Source organism: Erpetoichthys calabaricus, chromosome 3 (genome assembly GCF_900747795.2).
Source record: "Erpetoichthys calabaricus chromosome 3, fErpCal1.3, whole genome shotgun sequence".
Classification (NCBI taxonomy): Eukaryota; Metazoa; Chordata; class Cladistia; order Polypteriformes; family Polypteridae; genus Erpetoichthys; species Erpetoichthys calabaricus.
Window position 1 is genome coordinate 79,573,965 of NC_041396.2, and position 17,046 is coordinate 79,591,010.

General features: G+C 37.3%; 1 protein-coding gene across 7 annotated transcripts in view; it reads left to right on the forward strand.

The window, feature by feature from the left end:
* Positions 1-15,347, forward strand: part of tead3a (TEA domain family member 3 a) — a 176,058-nt gene extending 160,711 nt beyond the window's left edge. For all 7 annotated transcript variants that reach the window (XM_051924585.1, XM_051924590.1, XM_051924588.1 and 4 more), the window contains 4 exons: positions 724-897; positions 1,893-2,033; positions 3,115-3,267; positions 12,156-15,347. In XM_051924585.1, coding sequence (XP_051780545.1) covers positions 724-897; positions 1,893-2,033; positions 3,115-3,267; positions 12,156-12,269 — 582 coding nt within the window. In that variant the 3' untranslated portion in view covers positions 12,270-15,347. The remainder of the gene's footprint in view (positions 1-723; positions 898-1,892; positions 2,034-3,114; positions 3,268-12,155) is intronic.
* The last annotated feature ends 1,699 nt before the right edge of the window (positions 15,348-17,046 follow it).

Below are 17,046 nucleotides of genomic sequence, written 5' to 3' on the forward strand. Positions count from 1 at the left end.
CAAGGGATCGTCAAACTGTATGTATTCCTTCTAAAGCTGGACCTCTGTCTGTGATCTTGGTTAGTAGCACACTGTTGTTGATTCATGGTCAGAATTGTCTTGTTGAGGAAGCCTTGAAGATAATAAATCTTAGCACATCCCCCCCATTCAAAGTTACCCTGTGTTTACTGATCTTAATTAGCCATACTCACTGCTATAGACATTGTATGAAATTCCCTAGAATTTTGTTTAAAGATCATCCAATCCTGAATTTTTGCATAAAACCTTAAGCTGCAATTCCTAAGTGGCTTTGTTTACAAAATGGTTATGAATGAATGCATCTCATTTAATTTTCAAAAAGGCATTGTTTTTTTGTTTTTTTTGCAGGAAAGTGTACACAATATATTTATCTTTAGCACTGCTTACAAATGAAACTTGTTAGAGCATAAACACACTCTTACCTAAAGTCAGATATACTAGTTCTCTTTTCGGCATTTTTTGTTTAAAGGATACCAGATTAAATCACATCCCTACTGTTTGGTGACCCTGACACACAAATAGAAGAATATGTCCATACTTGATGTGTTGTTCAAAAAACAGATCTCAGTGTAAAACAAATTTGCTGACATGATGTTCAGTTAAAAGTGTCTTAGCGCGCTACTTGCTTGCATATTCTATGAACTTCTTGCTCATTAGCCAAATGTATTCTTACCACAACTGCCTTTGTGCTTATTTTTTTTACAGTTCAGCAAACACTTGTTTGTCCACATTGGACAGACAAACCCCTCATATAGTGACCCCTTGCTGGAAGCAGTGGATATCAGGCAGATCTATGACAAGTTCCCTGAGAAGAAAGGAGGGCTGAAGGAGTTATATGAAAAAGGCCCTCAAAATGCCTTCTTTTTAGTCAAGTTTTGGGTAAGCTTTTAGTTTAACTAACAAATGGCAGTATAATCCTAACAGAAGCACTTGTACTATGGACTTAAAACTTGGATGTTTCTGCTACTCAGCAGGGTTATGCCTTCAGTCAAGTATGCTTTAACAGTTCTTGGAGTCCATTAGACAGCTTTTACCTAAAACCTTGTGGCACACTACACAGCTTCTAGGGGTAGGGGATGTCAAACTTAACAACGGCAGTTGTTGGATCTCTTTACCTTGAGAATGTCAGATTACACAGCTAGGAATCTAAGAGGATACCAAATTACATGACTCCATTCATATTTTTCAGCGTCCAATAATGTGTGGCCTTTCAACAACTGGTGCCCATACAATGGTGGCCTGGCAACAACTGGTGCCCATACAATGGCTTTCCAAGTATGACAAGTTAGCCAAAGTCTTAGCCCTTTTATGATTACTTTTTAGTTTTGTTGTGGTACTACAAATATGAGAGAGGGGCTTCTGTTTTGTGTACACAGTCAAAAATGCCCACTATTCCTTGTCCCTTGTAGGACAATACTTGTATGTTCTGTACTTCAGGGTGAACGCTCTCACACATAAGACCCTCTCCCTATAACTTAAGGTAAAGTCCAATTTTGTCAGGGCAAGGTACAGACCAGTTTGACAGAGTTATTAGAGATGTCAAACTGCTGTCAAGCAACTGTCCCCACTAAGATTATGTAAATGTAGGATATGACTGAAACTCTTTTCAAAATTATGTAATGTGATTGGGGTTTAAATTTATTTATTTATTGCAATCACATTCCAGCAAAGTTAATTCAACTATAGTAATAATTTTGGAGGAGGAGGACAATGGGACTTTTTGTAAATTGCCTGTATTATTTATGAATTTTGGCTTCAGTATTTGTTGCTGGGAAAATAGGCAGCAAAAGAGTTATGTTAATCCACACATTTTTTTTGTTTACTGTCTTGTTTAACATGTTAGAGTATCACTAACTTTTGTCCTCAACATGCAGGCGGATCTTAACAGCAGTGTGCAGGATGGACCTGGTTCCTTCTATGGTGTGAGCAGTCAGTACAGTAGCAGTGAAAACATGACAATTACAGTCTCCACAAAGGTCTGCTCATTTGGGAAGCAGGTTGTTGAGAAAGTCGAGGTAAGAGATTTACATTTAATTAGAGGCCTACTTTGGCTTGGAAACACTTTAATTTTTAATAATAATAATAAAAAAATTTGTTTATGTTGAACTTTTCTCATGTTCAAAGTGTGTCACAGAACAGGGCATATACAATATTTGATAAAAATATACCTGTATAAAACATTATGAAAAGGTAAATATAGGATGTAAAAAGCACTGAAAGACAAAAAACAATATTAATCCAAAATAGGAATACTACAAGCGAAGAATATCCTAACAAATAAGATCATTTGTGGTACTAACACATATCTTCCTGGAAATCTGAACAGAGATGGAAACCTGAAAGAAAGTTCAAAAAGTGAGGGCAAATTAAAAGCCTTCTTGAACAAATGAGCTTTAAGTTGTTTTTTCGAAAGAATTTATTGAGTCAGCTAATTTCATTAATTTAGGGTAGATTGTTCCTAAGTCAGGCGCTATAGAACGCAGGTTGTTTTGGGCCAGAACGAGTTTGCCAAAATAGACTATTATACTCTGTCCTGTAAGACACAGGGAAACCAGTAAAGGATGAGATGGATGGGTGTTATTTGCTCACTTCTGTTGGTTTGTGTAAGAACTCTTGTAGCAGAGTTCTAAACCAACTAGAGCTGTGATTACAGATTAGAATTTAGAAGTTAGTCATTAAAAAACTCATTGATGTAGTGTTTGGTACAGTTTTATGGGATAAATCCAGGGATGCATGTATTTTTTTGTTTTGTTTTTCCCTTCCTCCTGTAAATTTCATTTTTTTACCCAATACTGTCAGGATAAGGTTATGCCTACATCTGTACTCGTATGCAGGGTAAGGACTCTTTTTACAGCCACAGCTGCTAAGACTGGAATAATTTGTTAAAAAAAATAACCTATAGGTTTTAAAGTGTCAAGGAACAAAATTATTTTAACTGTGCAAGTCTCTTGTAGGTAATTTAAACTTGTCTGTTGGTTCAGTATCCTAAATTCATTAGATTACTTCACATCAGACTTGATGCAGCTAACCTCTGCTATGATAAGTCCCTGAATGCTGCATGTTTTCTGACTCTATAACTTCAATGTTTCTTCACAGACAGAATATGCCCGGATGGAAGGTGGTCGCTTTGTGTACAGAATTCATCGTTCACCCATGTGTGAATACATGATCAACTTTATCCACAAACTCAAACATCTGCCAGAGAAGTATATGATGAACAGTGTGCTTGAAAACTTCACCATTTTACAGGTGACTCTCTAGGCTATGTGATCTCCAGTTAAAATAGTACAGGAAGAGTAGATTTGCATTATTTGATTTAAGTACATACAAAATAAACAAGTTGTTGAGTACCTATTTTTGCAGTAAAAAAAAATGAAGTGCTCCACTAAAAAGAGTATCAAACCACGTAAAACTGTAGTACTTTAAGAGCAAGTAAAAATAGTTCAAATGAAAAAATTAAGTATTGCTAGTCTGCTTTCTTAATAACAAAAAATACATATACATCTGATAAATGTTTGGAAGACACTAGCTTTGGAACCTGGGCATGTGCAGTTCTCTGTTTCTCTACACAATTATAGCTGTATAGTACAATTTAGCAACTCCAGCCCCATCAATTAATTTTCCTAGTTCCCAGTCTCTCTCATTTTTTTTTTCTCTTTTTTCTGTGTTATCATCTATATATATATATATATATATATATATATATATATATATATATATATATAATTCACTAAGCCGCCAGTGAGTAAGACACCCATGGCGCACGCAGGACGGAGCCACGCCCACCAACTCTAAGACCATTGGATACGACGACACCTTGCAGAGCCACGGCCACCAACTTGGACGCGACGACTCACAAAACACGCCGTCATTCATGTTCATCTGTGCTACAGTCCATATGCACCACAGAGCCACATTGACTTTTCGGTTACGACGCACGACCACGTCCACCATCGCAAACTGTTTTACACACTACATACAGCGATTAGCATCTGGTTACGACGCACAACTGCGTCCACCATCGCAAACTGTTTTACACGCTATATACAGCGATTCGCATCCGTGACAAACATGCGTCTTCTTAGATGGTCCTACAGGAACACGGAAAACGTTTCCCCACCCACCAACACTCCTTATTCCCCAGCCCGCGTCCTCCCTCGCTCTCCAGGCATTCACACTGCCTGCTCATGTGCCCGGACGCAACAACTCGCCAACCACCCCGTAAGTCGCTTTCGTCTGTGCTACAGTCCAGAGTCTATGGTGGCAAGGAAGAAATTGTGGCAATGTTCCAAATGCTTCCAGCTACTATCACCATTTACTTCCGAGAACGTCCTCATGCCTCTCCTTGAGTTTACAATCCGGCCCAACGTCTCTCCATATCCCTGCACTTTAGCGGTCCTTTGGATCATGGGCATTACAAGGTTCTCATGCCTCTCAAATACACACGTGATAACCTTCTGGTGACATCTTTTAACGCTGTCGGTATGTGCACACAGGGTGCACACCCACGTGCTCGCCACACTAATGTGACGTCACCTGCCCGCTCTCCTCTTCCTGAAAAACATTTAAACACACACTCCCCTGAACAAACTCATTCCACACAGGACTTTCAGTGCACCTTTTGTTCCAAATGCTTCAAAACAACTCGTGCTCTCAAGAAACACTTACAAACTCATTCCACTCTCACCTTCAATTGCACATTTTGTAACGAGGACTTCAATCCTCAAACCCACCCCTTTTAGACAACGGTGTCTTTCCGGAAGTGTTTAGCCATCAATAAATAATTATGCGTGAGATTGAGCATTAACAGGTCTGTGATGCCCTTGGATGTACTGCACGCGCGCTACACTGAATGGAACGACGTGTGTCTACTCGGGCGCCGAGAGACGTGGGTAGGCTGTTAAACCCCATTCGTGCTGGAGACCGGGGCTTGCAATTGTTCCCCATGAACAAGGAATACCCAGTAAGTGGTACTACCATGGTCGGGTGACATGGTGGATTATATATAGAAAAGCACCAGGAAACCGCAAAGAACAATGAAAAGACAATGTGGCTCATAGGTGCACAGATGAAAGCGACTCAGGTTAGAAGTTGGGGGCAGGCACATGAGCAGGCACTGTGCACTGAACGAAGATTGTATGTTGGTTCGTAGCATGCATTGCATTGTTGCAATGTTACTTTTCTTGGTGGTTTATTAAATTATGAATTTTGCAAATGTTCATTTTTTTTCCCTGGGCTTAAAAATCAGTAAAGAAGCGCCGTGATTATGCGGAGTATGCTACGCCACGGGTTGGCTAGTTAAGTATAAAAGGTCTAACTGATGTTCAGACAAACTAGTTCAAAGTTCTCCTTACCTGCTTTTTATAGCCATTGACTGCACAAGCACTATTCCCCAAAAAGCTCTCAAAATATTTTTAAAAATTTGCTAAGCACAGTGGTTTTAAAAAAGGGTGGAGTGGAGTAAATAGAAATTTAATTTACTAACTAAGCGACTTACTATCATTAGAAAGTAATTGAAATAATGTTGTTCACATCATTGACTTCTCTTAGCTTAAATACATCACAAACTAAGCTTGTCTGATGTTAATGATATTAAATATAAGAAAGTGTAATTTACATTTCTGTTTACCACTCATGCTTAAAAAGTATTCATTATGTTTACATAACATGCATATTCAGGAAGATAGAACAAAACTCTCCTAGTATTTGAGGCTATACACCATAGCACAAACCTTTCACTATGGATAAAAACTTTTATATGTAGTAACTGTGGCACAAGATAAAATCAGTCTTAAAGTTCCCATTTGAGAAATTGTACTCTTGTTCCCATTAGTCAAAAAACTAATTTTTGCCCAAATTAATATTTTTTTAATTCCATTTGCGTATCTCCAAGCAAAACATTAGTTGAATATGTACATCTATAGTTTGGCTAAATGAAGCTTTTTAATCTTACTTCGTATTCTTCTTATTTGTGAGGTTAAAAATTAAATGCGGATGCAAGTGTGTCTCCTAAGTTGACATGAGTAGAGCACATTAAATAGTGTCTCACACAGTTTGTATGTGTGTGTGTTTATTCTAAGATTCTCCAAAATACAGATTGCATTCATTTATCAACACTATGTTTAGTCACTTGAATTTGACATACCTGAATAGAACTACTCTAGCTTGCATGCTTAGGCTTTCAGTAATGTACAATTGTTAATCAAATCTCTGATGCTTCATTTTATCATATTGCTGATTAATTTGAAATTTCACCCAAACATACAGTCATTTAAAAAGCACACACATCCTATGAAATGATACTATCATTTTTAACACATGTAGGCATACCAAGATTTGAACTTCATTTAAAAAGTATCTATAAATAATGGTGATATACTTAAAAAATGTCTGTTATTCAATGAGAAATTAATTTTTCCACTGATGGAATGGCATATTTGTTCAAGTCCACCATTGACTATTATAGATGGTAATGACAACTCAGGTAATGGCTTCCTATAACTAACTAGCTGTCTCTGACTTCGACTGGAAAAAGTTTTACCTACTCCTCCAATCAGATTTCTTTCGTCTGTGTGATGTTTGAGTGGTGTCTTTCATGCATAGTACATTTCAACTTTTCCCTACAGCAACTTGATTGGATTCAGATCTGGGCTTTGACTTCGCCACTCCAGAGCCCTTTATTTCTTCCTTTTCAGCCATTTCTTGGTGGATTATCATGTTGCAAGGCTTTTATCTACTGATAGACAAACTCACATTACCCTCAAGTAGTCTCTGGTACAGTGAGGAATTCATAGTGGATTCTGTGATGGTGAGCTGTTCAGGCTCTGATGCAGGAAAGCTGCTCCATACCATGACATTACCACCATCATGATTTATAGTTAATATCAGGTAGAATTCTGTGCTTTAGTCTTCTCCAAACATCTTTCAATGCCATGGCCAAATAACTATTTTTGTTTTGTGTTCAGATCACATTGTTCCAGAAGTCCTGGTCTTGCAAAAATGTTCAAGTGCAAACTTTGGTCCTGCCCTGATGGTCTTTCTGGACAGCAAAGATTTCCTCCTGGTACACCTTCCTTGTAGATCTAATTTGTGCAACCCCTTTCTAATGGTAGTCTCTTGCACATTTTCATCAACAATTGAAAAAGCTACCTATAGGTCCTGTGATACAATTTTATGTTTCTTAGAGACTTCTTTCAGCAACTTGCATTCTTCTCTCAGGCTGAAATTGCAGCATGGCCTGGACAAGTTGACTGTTGTCTGAAATTTTTTCCACTTGTAGATGATCTTACAAGCAGTGGAATGATTGATCTGTAGTTGTTGGTAGATCTTTTTAAAATCCTTTCCGAACTGACTGGCATATGTCAGTTTCTTTATGAAGGCTTCATGGAGCTCTTTTGATGTAGGCATGGTAATAGCACAGACTTAAGCAACAAATAGCAAACCAAAGTAAATGCCTGTCGTTTAAATACAACTGGTTCAGACATCTATAATGATGTTATAATTATTTGCACGATCAGGGGCACGTGATTCTAATTTTAGGTATTTGAGGTAGTGCTAAATGTTGGGGTGTACTTATTTTTTCTACAAGTGTAATTGATATTTATGCTTATTTAAATTATGCAAAATGTAAATGTGGTATGATTAATTATATCAACTTTACGTATTGATACTGTTTAAGTGTAGATTAAATCTTGACATATCCTCAAGTTAAAAAAGAAAAAAACATTTTGTGGAATATACTTACTTTTTCACATGACCATATTTAATCCCACAAATCACACAGTATATTTAAGACATTTTTATAGAATAAAATCTGAATAATTTTCAACATCATTGATATTTTAACATCTGATTTTAAACAAGACTACTTTTAAAGAATTTGACTTTTCAGAAATATACATTATATAAAATTACCATGTCAGCAGCTTTTTGTTTTATGTTAAAGTAAAATGTTAAGGTTATACAAAGAAGGGTTAGACTTTCATGATAATAATGATTCCTTACAGGAAATTCAAACAAGTACTGCTTGTAAGCTCAAGACGCACGCAGTTCTTTTTGCAGAATCATACTTAATGTGCTCTGATAACTTTTTCAAGGGAAATGTCAAATAAATGAAAGGGATGCTCATAAACTTTAGCAGATCACAGGCACACAGCTCCCTGCGATCCAGGACATCCACCCTACACGCTGTCTCAGGAAAGTGAACCGTATCAGGCAGGACCCCAGCCACCCTGCACTGTCACTTTTCACCCTCCTCCCATCTGGGAAGCGACTAAAGTCCATTCGGACTCGCATCTCCAGGTTCAGGAACAGTTTCTACCCAACTGCAATCAGACTCCTGAACAATCAGTAACCTTGTGTCACCTCCACTGCTACCTGCAGATATACTTCTGCCACTGTCTCTATTTATTCCTAGGATTCTGGTTTTATTTATTATGTATTTATATTCATTTATTTATTGTGTGTGGGTTTTTTTTTTTTTGTCTATGTTCACTTGCAAGCAAGCATTTCATTGTACATGGTACTTGTACACATGACAATAAAGAATTGAAGAAAAAAAGACAGTGGTCCCACCTCCATAAGTCATATCCTATAAATGACTGAGAATGATAATTTTATGATGCCCAAACTAGAGTTAAGAAATGTCAATCAATATCCTCTTTCCTACACTTAATTATGTTTTGCAAACAGTCTAAGTATCTGTTTTGTGTTGTGTTTTCTACTTTGATAGAATGTGTATTAGAATCATGCCCGCTTACTATAATTAAAATATTAAATATTAAAATAGTTAAAATATTAAATATTAAAATAGTTAAATTTTAATGCATATTTAAAGTCGTGAGGAAAATCATTGGGTTGATCAGAAATCTGTAAAAGCAGATCATGCTGTGACAAGTGTTTACTATGTGAATAATGAGCCCCCTTATCGCCCCTTGCATTATATATTTCATTTTAGCAAGTGTATTTTGACTGAGCATTGAAACCTATAATGGATGATGGATTTTACCGTCATTAATTAGGTTAATAGTTAAAAAGTACAGTAGCTCAACAAGAAGATATACTGTATTATGTACATATTCATTTATTTTACTAAAAATTTTCTTCTTCAGTTGATACTTTTTCTACTTCTAACTGGTCAGTTAAATTTCACTTTCAAAGTTAGTATTTATAAATAAATAATTAATAAATAATGTTAATGTGTATAAAATAGTAATTAAACTTTTTTGTGGAATTTCTTTTTGGTATTTTATTAAACACTTTTTACATTTTTATATTTTCTGTATTTTCTAATGTTTTAAGTTTTGATTATAATGTGTTTGTTATTTATTGTTTGTTCGGTGTCCTTGAGTGCTTAGAAAGGCACCTTGTATAACGCTTAAGAAATCTTTTCTTGGGTAGTTGTCAGTGGGCTCCTGGGTTTTGTTTTTTTTCTAATGGAAAAGTTCATTTCTGTTTTACAGCCATGCAAAATATTTTAAATCTTCTAAAATCTGAAAATTAGATTCACTTAATTTTTTTGTTATATGTTACTAAAAAGTATATTGATTGAAAACATAATTGCCCAGTATTGTGAAGTTTAGTAACTATTGCATATGGTAAAATTCCTAATTACTGCATCTTGTGTATTTTTAACATTTTCTTCATAGTAACCAAATTAGTGATACTGATATCGAAACATGATTGTACATATGGGGAGTTCCAGTTGCTGCAGAGTCAAGTCTTATGCAAAACGTGTTGTCTAAGGCAGTGTTTCCCAACCTTTTTTGAGCCACTGCACATATTTTACATTAGAAAAATCCCATGGCGCACCACCAAACAAAAATGTCACAAAAAGTATATGTAATGAAATATAATGATCTTCTAGTTTCAATTTACTCACAATTTAAAAGTTTAGTTGAACACAACGCTGATATACACAAAGGAATTCAAGAAAGACACACACAAAGATGATCTTCTTCAACAGCTCTGAGTCTCTCTTTTTTTAGTTTTTATAGCAGTCATGCTTGAAAAGCCAAACTCTCATAGGTAGGTTGTGGAAAATGGGGGCAGGGCTGAAATAGCTCTGCTTGCCAGAATGGGGAACTCCTTGGCAGCAGTCGGCCAAAAACATTCCAAAGGTAGATCAGCAAAGGTCAGCTTTAAACCACGATTTTCTTTCAGTACAGTTATTTTCTCCTGCAAAGTCATGTCCTTTCCACCTACGGTTGAGCTATATGGGTTCCTAACCCAGTCAAGGAAATCAGTGGAAACTGAAGGGAAATAAAATGACAACTTCTGTTCAAGAGTTTTCAAATGCTTGCCTATTGTCTCACACAGTGCAGCAATGTTGATACCTTGCCATTTCTGGGTGTGTGGCACTTTCCACATGTTGTTGCCAGAGCTGCACCGTTGCATCATTTATTTTATCTGCACTTGTGAACAGGTTTTTGTTTTAGACCTTGCATCTGTGTGTTCAGGTCATTTAAATGTTGAAATATATCTGCCAGATATGCCAGTCTTGCACACCACTCATCACTTGAAAACAACTTAGCGTCATCACACCTCTCATTTGTCAAAAACACTTTTAGTTTCTCCCGCAGCTCATACACATGGGCTAAAACTTTGCAAAATAGTACCACCGGACAACCACCAGACCTCCATATGCAGTAATAGCACTTTATGCTCTGCTCCCATTTCCTCACACAATGATGCTAACATGCGACTTTTTACAGGTCTTGTCTTCACAAAGTTTATAATGTGCTCAACATCGTCCAATACAGGAGCTAGGTCTGCTGGTAATGTCTTGGCAACGAGTGCCTCATGGTGCAGAAAACAATGCGTCCCAATAACATCTGGTTGTTGCTATTTCACTCTGCTTACAAATCCTTTGGTGCGCCAGAACATGTCGGCTGCTCCATCAGTGCAAACACTTATGCAGTTTTCCCACTTAAGTCCTCCTTGTTCAAGGTACTTTGATACAACTCAAAAAATTTCCTCTCCTGTTGTTCTTTCTGGCAATTCCTTGTAAAACAGGAAATTTTCTCTGATGGTGTCTCCATCTACAAAGCGCACATTTGCCAAATGTTGTGCATGTCCACTTATATCCGTAGATTCATCAAGCAATGCAAATTTTCCACTGATGTGCAACTTTTCCAAAATGATCCTTTCAATGTCTGCAGACATGTCATCAATACATCTGGCAATTGTATTATTTGAGAGAGGGACTTGGGCTATTTCTTTAAGAGTGCCAGGGCTGAGCATCTCATTTACAATGATTTTGCAGGCAGGTAGTAATGTCTCTGCCACCGTGTGTGGCTGTTTTGATTTGGCGAGGAGTTCAGCAACTTGGTAGCTAGCTTTGAGAGCTCTCTCGTTCGTCTTTGTGGTTTTCCTCACTAAAGCTGCCTGTTTCTTAGTCTGTGCACAAAGTTGAATAAAATAGTCTGTGTTCTTGTTTTGAAGTGACGGGTGTTTTGTTTGGAGATGGCGTTTAAGTTTGCTAGGAACTATGGCACTGTTGGACAGCTTTTCCCCACATACCAAGCATAACGGAATCGTCTCGGTTGGTTCCCCGGTAAAAGTAAATCCAAAGGAAAGATAACTTTCCTTGTATTGTCTTGAGCTCACCTTTTTTTGCTTTCTTCTGACCACTACTTATACTAAGGCCTTCATCTGGGTCACAATTTTCTCCAGAATCCAGTTCGGATTGTGTACTTTTTCATTTCAGATATTTATCCATCGCTATCACTGCTGTCACAGCCGAAGCATCACTAATTCTTTTGTTTGAATGGCAACATGTAGATACACAGATTAATTCGCCATCTGGTGCCACCTACTGGAAGAGTATTTAATTGTTCTGTCTGTCACTGTTGCATAGACGAGCGAAGACAAATTATTTGCAGTAAATAAATAATAATTTTCAGACCAATTAAGTGAAATTGGATAATTTTCCATGGTACACTTGATGATTTCTCACGGCACACTAATGTGCCGCGGCACAGTGGTTGGAAATCACTGGTCTAAGGAAGATGTTTTTCCAAAGTGCTACTAAAATCATCAAGGAGTGTTCCCCCATTCCTTGAATCCCTTTCCCTAAGTGGCTGCTTTGCTTGTCTTTTTTTTTTTTTTTTTATTTATTTTGTGTTCTTTTCCCCCAGGTGGTGACAAACCGTGATACCCAGGAGACTCTACTATGCATAGCTTTTGTGTTTGAAGTTTCAACGAGTGAACACGGTGCCCAATATCATGTCTACCGGCTTGTCAAGGACTAGGAGAGTCCTGGAAGACAACCTGCCTTAAAATGCTGCCTGACAATTTCTAAAACCAAAAAAAAAAAAAGCCAAACAAAGAGGTTTTATAGGACAGTGGGTATTTTCTACTTCAGTTACAGTTTTGTAAAATAGGAAATGTATGAAGTTTAAAAACTATGCACTATTTTGTGTAAGAACAAGTCTTTTTGTATTTAAATGTTAAAAGAATGATAAAATAGGCTGTCTTGGTAATGTTCCTTGCAATGTTTTTTCTTTTGTTATTTCATTTTTTCAGGGATAACTTTTGTTTTTGTATTGAGGAAAATTGAATGTGTGGAAGAAAGTTTAGGAAATGTAAAAAAAAAAAAAAAAAAAAAAGAGAGGGAAATGGAAAGTGAAAGAGTGAAGCTATTCGACGTGTGTCTGTGCTCCTCATTTCACAGGCTGGCGCAAAAGTATGTGATTGGCTGGGCAGTTTTTATTTAACTGGAAGGAAGCTGCAGGGAGGATTTCTAACGAGGCAGCGTTAAGATGTTGATACCCCATTTTACGTGTGGTGTTCAGCAAAAACAGTGGTATATCTAGTAGCAGAGATCATGTCACAAAGCAGTCATTTATGTTTCCCCCACATTTTTAATTTTGTTGACATAATTATGTTTTCCAACTTGCAGCTTATATAATTTTGAAAGTTTTTGAGGGGAGTTTTATCAAGTTTTCCCAAAGACATTCAGTGTTTTATTTTTTAACAGCACCAGGCAGGATATTCTGTTACTTAACTTATTGAAATTGGTGGTAATATGCTTACTTGCTCATAAGTTCTCCTCACTTTGCAAATTTGTAAAACTTGATCTCTAGAATACTCTTCAACCATAAATCATTGACAGGCTAAAACTTGATTAAATAATTACTAAAATCTCTTTTAAACTGAAATGCAAAACTCCACTTCTAGGTCTTGGCTTTCCTTTTGTGCAGACTGCTGTGATCTTATGATATAATCTTACCTCCAAAGCCCTTAGTGGGCAAATATACTCAACACATAGAATATGCTCAACATATTTGACAGTTGACTAAGTCTTCAGTGCAGTAGACCAATTGTTTTTTGTTTTCTTTTTTAACAAACAGATGCAGTTATAAAAATACATTCTGTAGCAGTGTGTCATCATGGTGTAAATACTTCCTACATTAACTTGAATTTTGACATAAAGAAGGAAAGGCAGCAATACAGCCATGTGAGATTATTCAATTTACAACATACTGTGGATGGTTTTTAAATATATATATATAAATTTTAATTATTTGAGGATAGCTTTTATCAAAGGATTTTAGCAATAATAATTGGGATTTAATTTGTGTAGTCCAGACATGATTCCTCAGAATAACATTTTTGTGCACAGCCACTGCAATCAAATTTTCTGATCCTGCTTTACAGAGTTACAGAGGAACAGCAGCAATGTGTGAAGAGTAGGAAGTCATCTTGAACGGGCCACCAGTCTGTCAGTCATTGCTGTACAGAACAGAAAACAATTTTGTTCTGTACTTGGGTCATCATTTTTCTCCTAAAACATGAATTAAATATTTGTATGTTTAATAAAGCTGTTTGGAGAAAACAGAATACTTGTTTAAAGGGCAAAAAGGATTTTTTCTATTTTAGGACGCCGCAACAGCAGTAAAAGGCTCTAAGGCTGATGCTGATAAACATTACTACTAGTCTCGGAGAACTTCTGGCTCAGTTGAATGGGTTTGCATCACCTGTGCTGCAGTGCTCCCTAGTGGTCTGAGATATATTGTTGCTTATTCTGTCCTGGCCACAAAAGTTCTGTACAGCTGTCTGATGGCCTCACACATGACAGGAGATGCAATCTCTTGAAGGCTTTGATTTTTGTTTAGTTCAGTGTCTCAAAAGTAGATGACTGGTCCCTATTGAGTTTTGTATCAGGGCCTTGCATTTCCCTGTTGCTGACTTTACTATTTTGCATTTCTATTGACTGTGGTGTTTTATGTGGAAACCTCTAATGGTGGCCCCTGCTTCCTCTTGGAAAGAAAGGATAAATCTGCTATCTAGATATAGCAGTTCAGATCATGTTTGATTTTTATTATTTAGTTAAACATTCTGGTTGCTCCTCTACAAAAGTACTATCACTAAATGTTATTAGATATGTGGTAAAGTGAGAAAATACTGGTTGTGAATTAATGTATTCATATGTTGGAAATGATGTTCTGCTGGATAGGTCTAATTCTGACTCGAGTATGTAAAAGTTGAATATTACAGAAATGTTTTTCCACAAGTGAAAATTTAAACAGGGGACTCCAGAAATACTCCTGAATCACTCCACCACTTATTTCCCATTTTTTTCTTTTCAGTACGCCAGTCTTGCTTAAACAAAATTAAAATGAGCTATTTTGAGATAAGTGATTTACAGCATATCAGCAGGTTTAAGATGTTTTTATTAAACAGGATACATGGAGGTACATTAAGCTGGAGGGAAAGCAATCACTGTCCTCAACATTTGGAACATTTAGTGAAAAGGCCAAAGTTTTGCTTTTTGTAGAAACATTAATACTCATTAAATTCTTTTGCCGCCTTGTTACCTGGCCTCGACCTTGATCTAGCATTAAATTGTGTTCCCCTGCTGTGTACTGTTAGTTGTGAGGGCATGGAAATGGGCAATTCTAACCAGCAGGTATGTGCAAGAATGAAAATGCTGGATCGGAATATGGACAGCACTGCAAGTGACTAAAAAGAGCTGCTGCCCCTAGCTCTTTTGCTTTGTGTTTTGTTTTTTTTTTTGTTGTTCTTGCTGTAGGCAGCCACTTGTCACCCAGACAAGAATCATTAACTTTAAATTTTTTGAGTGTGAGATTCAGTCTGCCACAGTTTATACCCATTTTGTTTGCAAGGTAAGGTGTGTTTTGTTTGAAGTGGGAGGGGAGGGTGGGCGTTCTGTTGGCTGGTATTATCTGGCTGTGGTTCCTACATTTGCATTGAATTCTTGTATATTGTGTTGTCTAAGATGTGAGGGGTTGTATCATATAATCGATGTATTGTGTATAACCTTCAAATAAAAAGCATGGTGCTTATGGAGCCATTTGTTTCTCAAACTCAAGTGTGCCCAGTGATTATTAAATTATATTTGTTAGTTGTGTCCAGTTTTGAAAAGAATACTGAAGGATTCCAACATGGTGGACTTAATTCAGGTAAGCCTAATTAGAGGACAGCAATGCATCCAGAGAGAGATGAGGTTTCTTTCTGCCATGAAGTGGAGACCAGTGAGAGGTTGACAGGACAGCTGTTGTTCGTAATGACAGTGAGTACGGAGTTGCAACATCCATCCTGAAGACTTCTAGGTTGCATATACAGAGGTAACTAAGCTCCACACGAAGCTCAAACAGATCTGGTAGATATTATTGTTAAAATGAGCTGATCAGGTCAGAGATATAAAACTATTTTGAAGTCATACAAATTTTGGAATATTTTAAAGATTATCATTGAAAACTGAATACAGTATGGCACAGTTAGAAGATTGCAACTAGATACAGTTAGGTCCATAAATATTTGGACAGAGACAACTTTTTTGTAATTTTGGTTCTGTACGTTACCACAAGGAATTTTAAATGAAACAACTCAGATGCAGTTGAAGTGCAGACTTTCAGCTTTAATTCAGTGGGGTGAACAAAACGATTGCATAAAAATGTGAGGCAACTAAAGCATTTTTTTAACACAATCCCTTCATTTCAGGGGCTCAAAAGTAATTGGACAATTGACTCAAAGGCCATTTCGTGGGCAGGTGTGGGTAAGTCCGTCATTATGTCATTATCAATTAAGCAGATAAAAGGCCTGGAGTTGATTTGAGGTGTGGTGCTTGCATGTGGAAGATTTTGCTGTGAACAGACAACATGCGGTCAAAGGAGCTCTCCATGCAGGTGAAAGAAGCCATCCTTCAGCTACGAAAACAGAAAAAACCCATCTGAGAAATATTATGAGTGGCGAAATCTACAGTTTGGTACATCCTGAGAAAGAAAGCAAGCACTGGTGAACTCAGCAATGCAAAAAGACCTGGACGTCCACGGAAGACAACAGTGGTGGATGATCACAGAATCATTTCCATGGTGAAGAGAAACCCCTTCACAACAGCCAACCAAGTGAACAACACTCTCCAGGGGGTAGGCGTATCGATATCCAAGTCTACCACAAAAAGAAGACTGCATGAAAGTAAATACAGAGGGTGCACTGCAAGGTGCAAGCCACTCATAAGCCTCAAGAATAGAAAGGCTAGATTGGACTTTGCTAAAGAACATCTAAAAAAGCCAGCACAGTTCTGGAAAAACATTCTTTGGACAGATGAAACCAAGATCAACCTCTACCAGAATGATGGCAAGGAAAAAGTATGGAGAAGGCGTGGAACAGCTCATTATCCAAAGAATACCATATTATCTGTAAAACACGGTGGAGGCAGTGTGATGGCTTGGGCGTGCATGGCTGCCAGTGGCACTGGGACACTAGTGTTTATTGATGATGTGACACAGGACAGAAACAGCCGAATGAATTCTGAGGTGTTCAGAGACATACTGTCTGCTCAAATCCAGCTAAATGCAGTCAAATTGATTGGGTGGCGTTTCATGATACAGATGGACAGTGACCCAAAACATACAGCCAAAGCAACCCAGGAGTTTATTAAAGCAAAGAAGTGGAAAATTCTTGAATGGCCAAGTCAGTCACCTGATCTTAACCCAAATGAGCATGCATTTCACTTGTTGAAGACTAAACTTCGCACAGAAAGGCCCACAAACAAACTGCAAC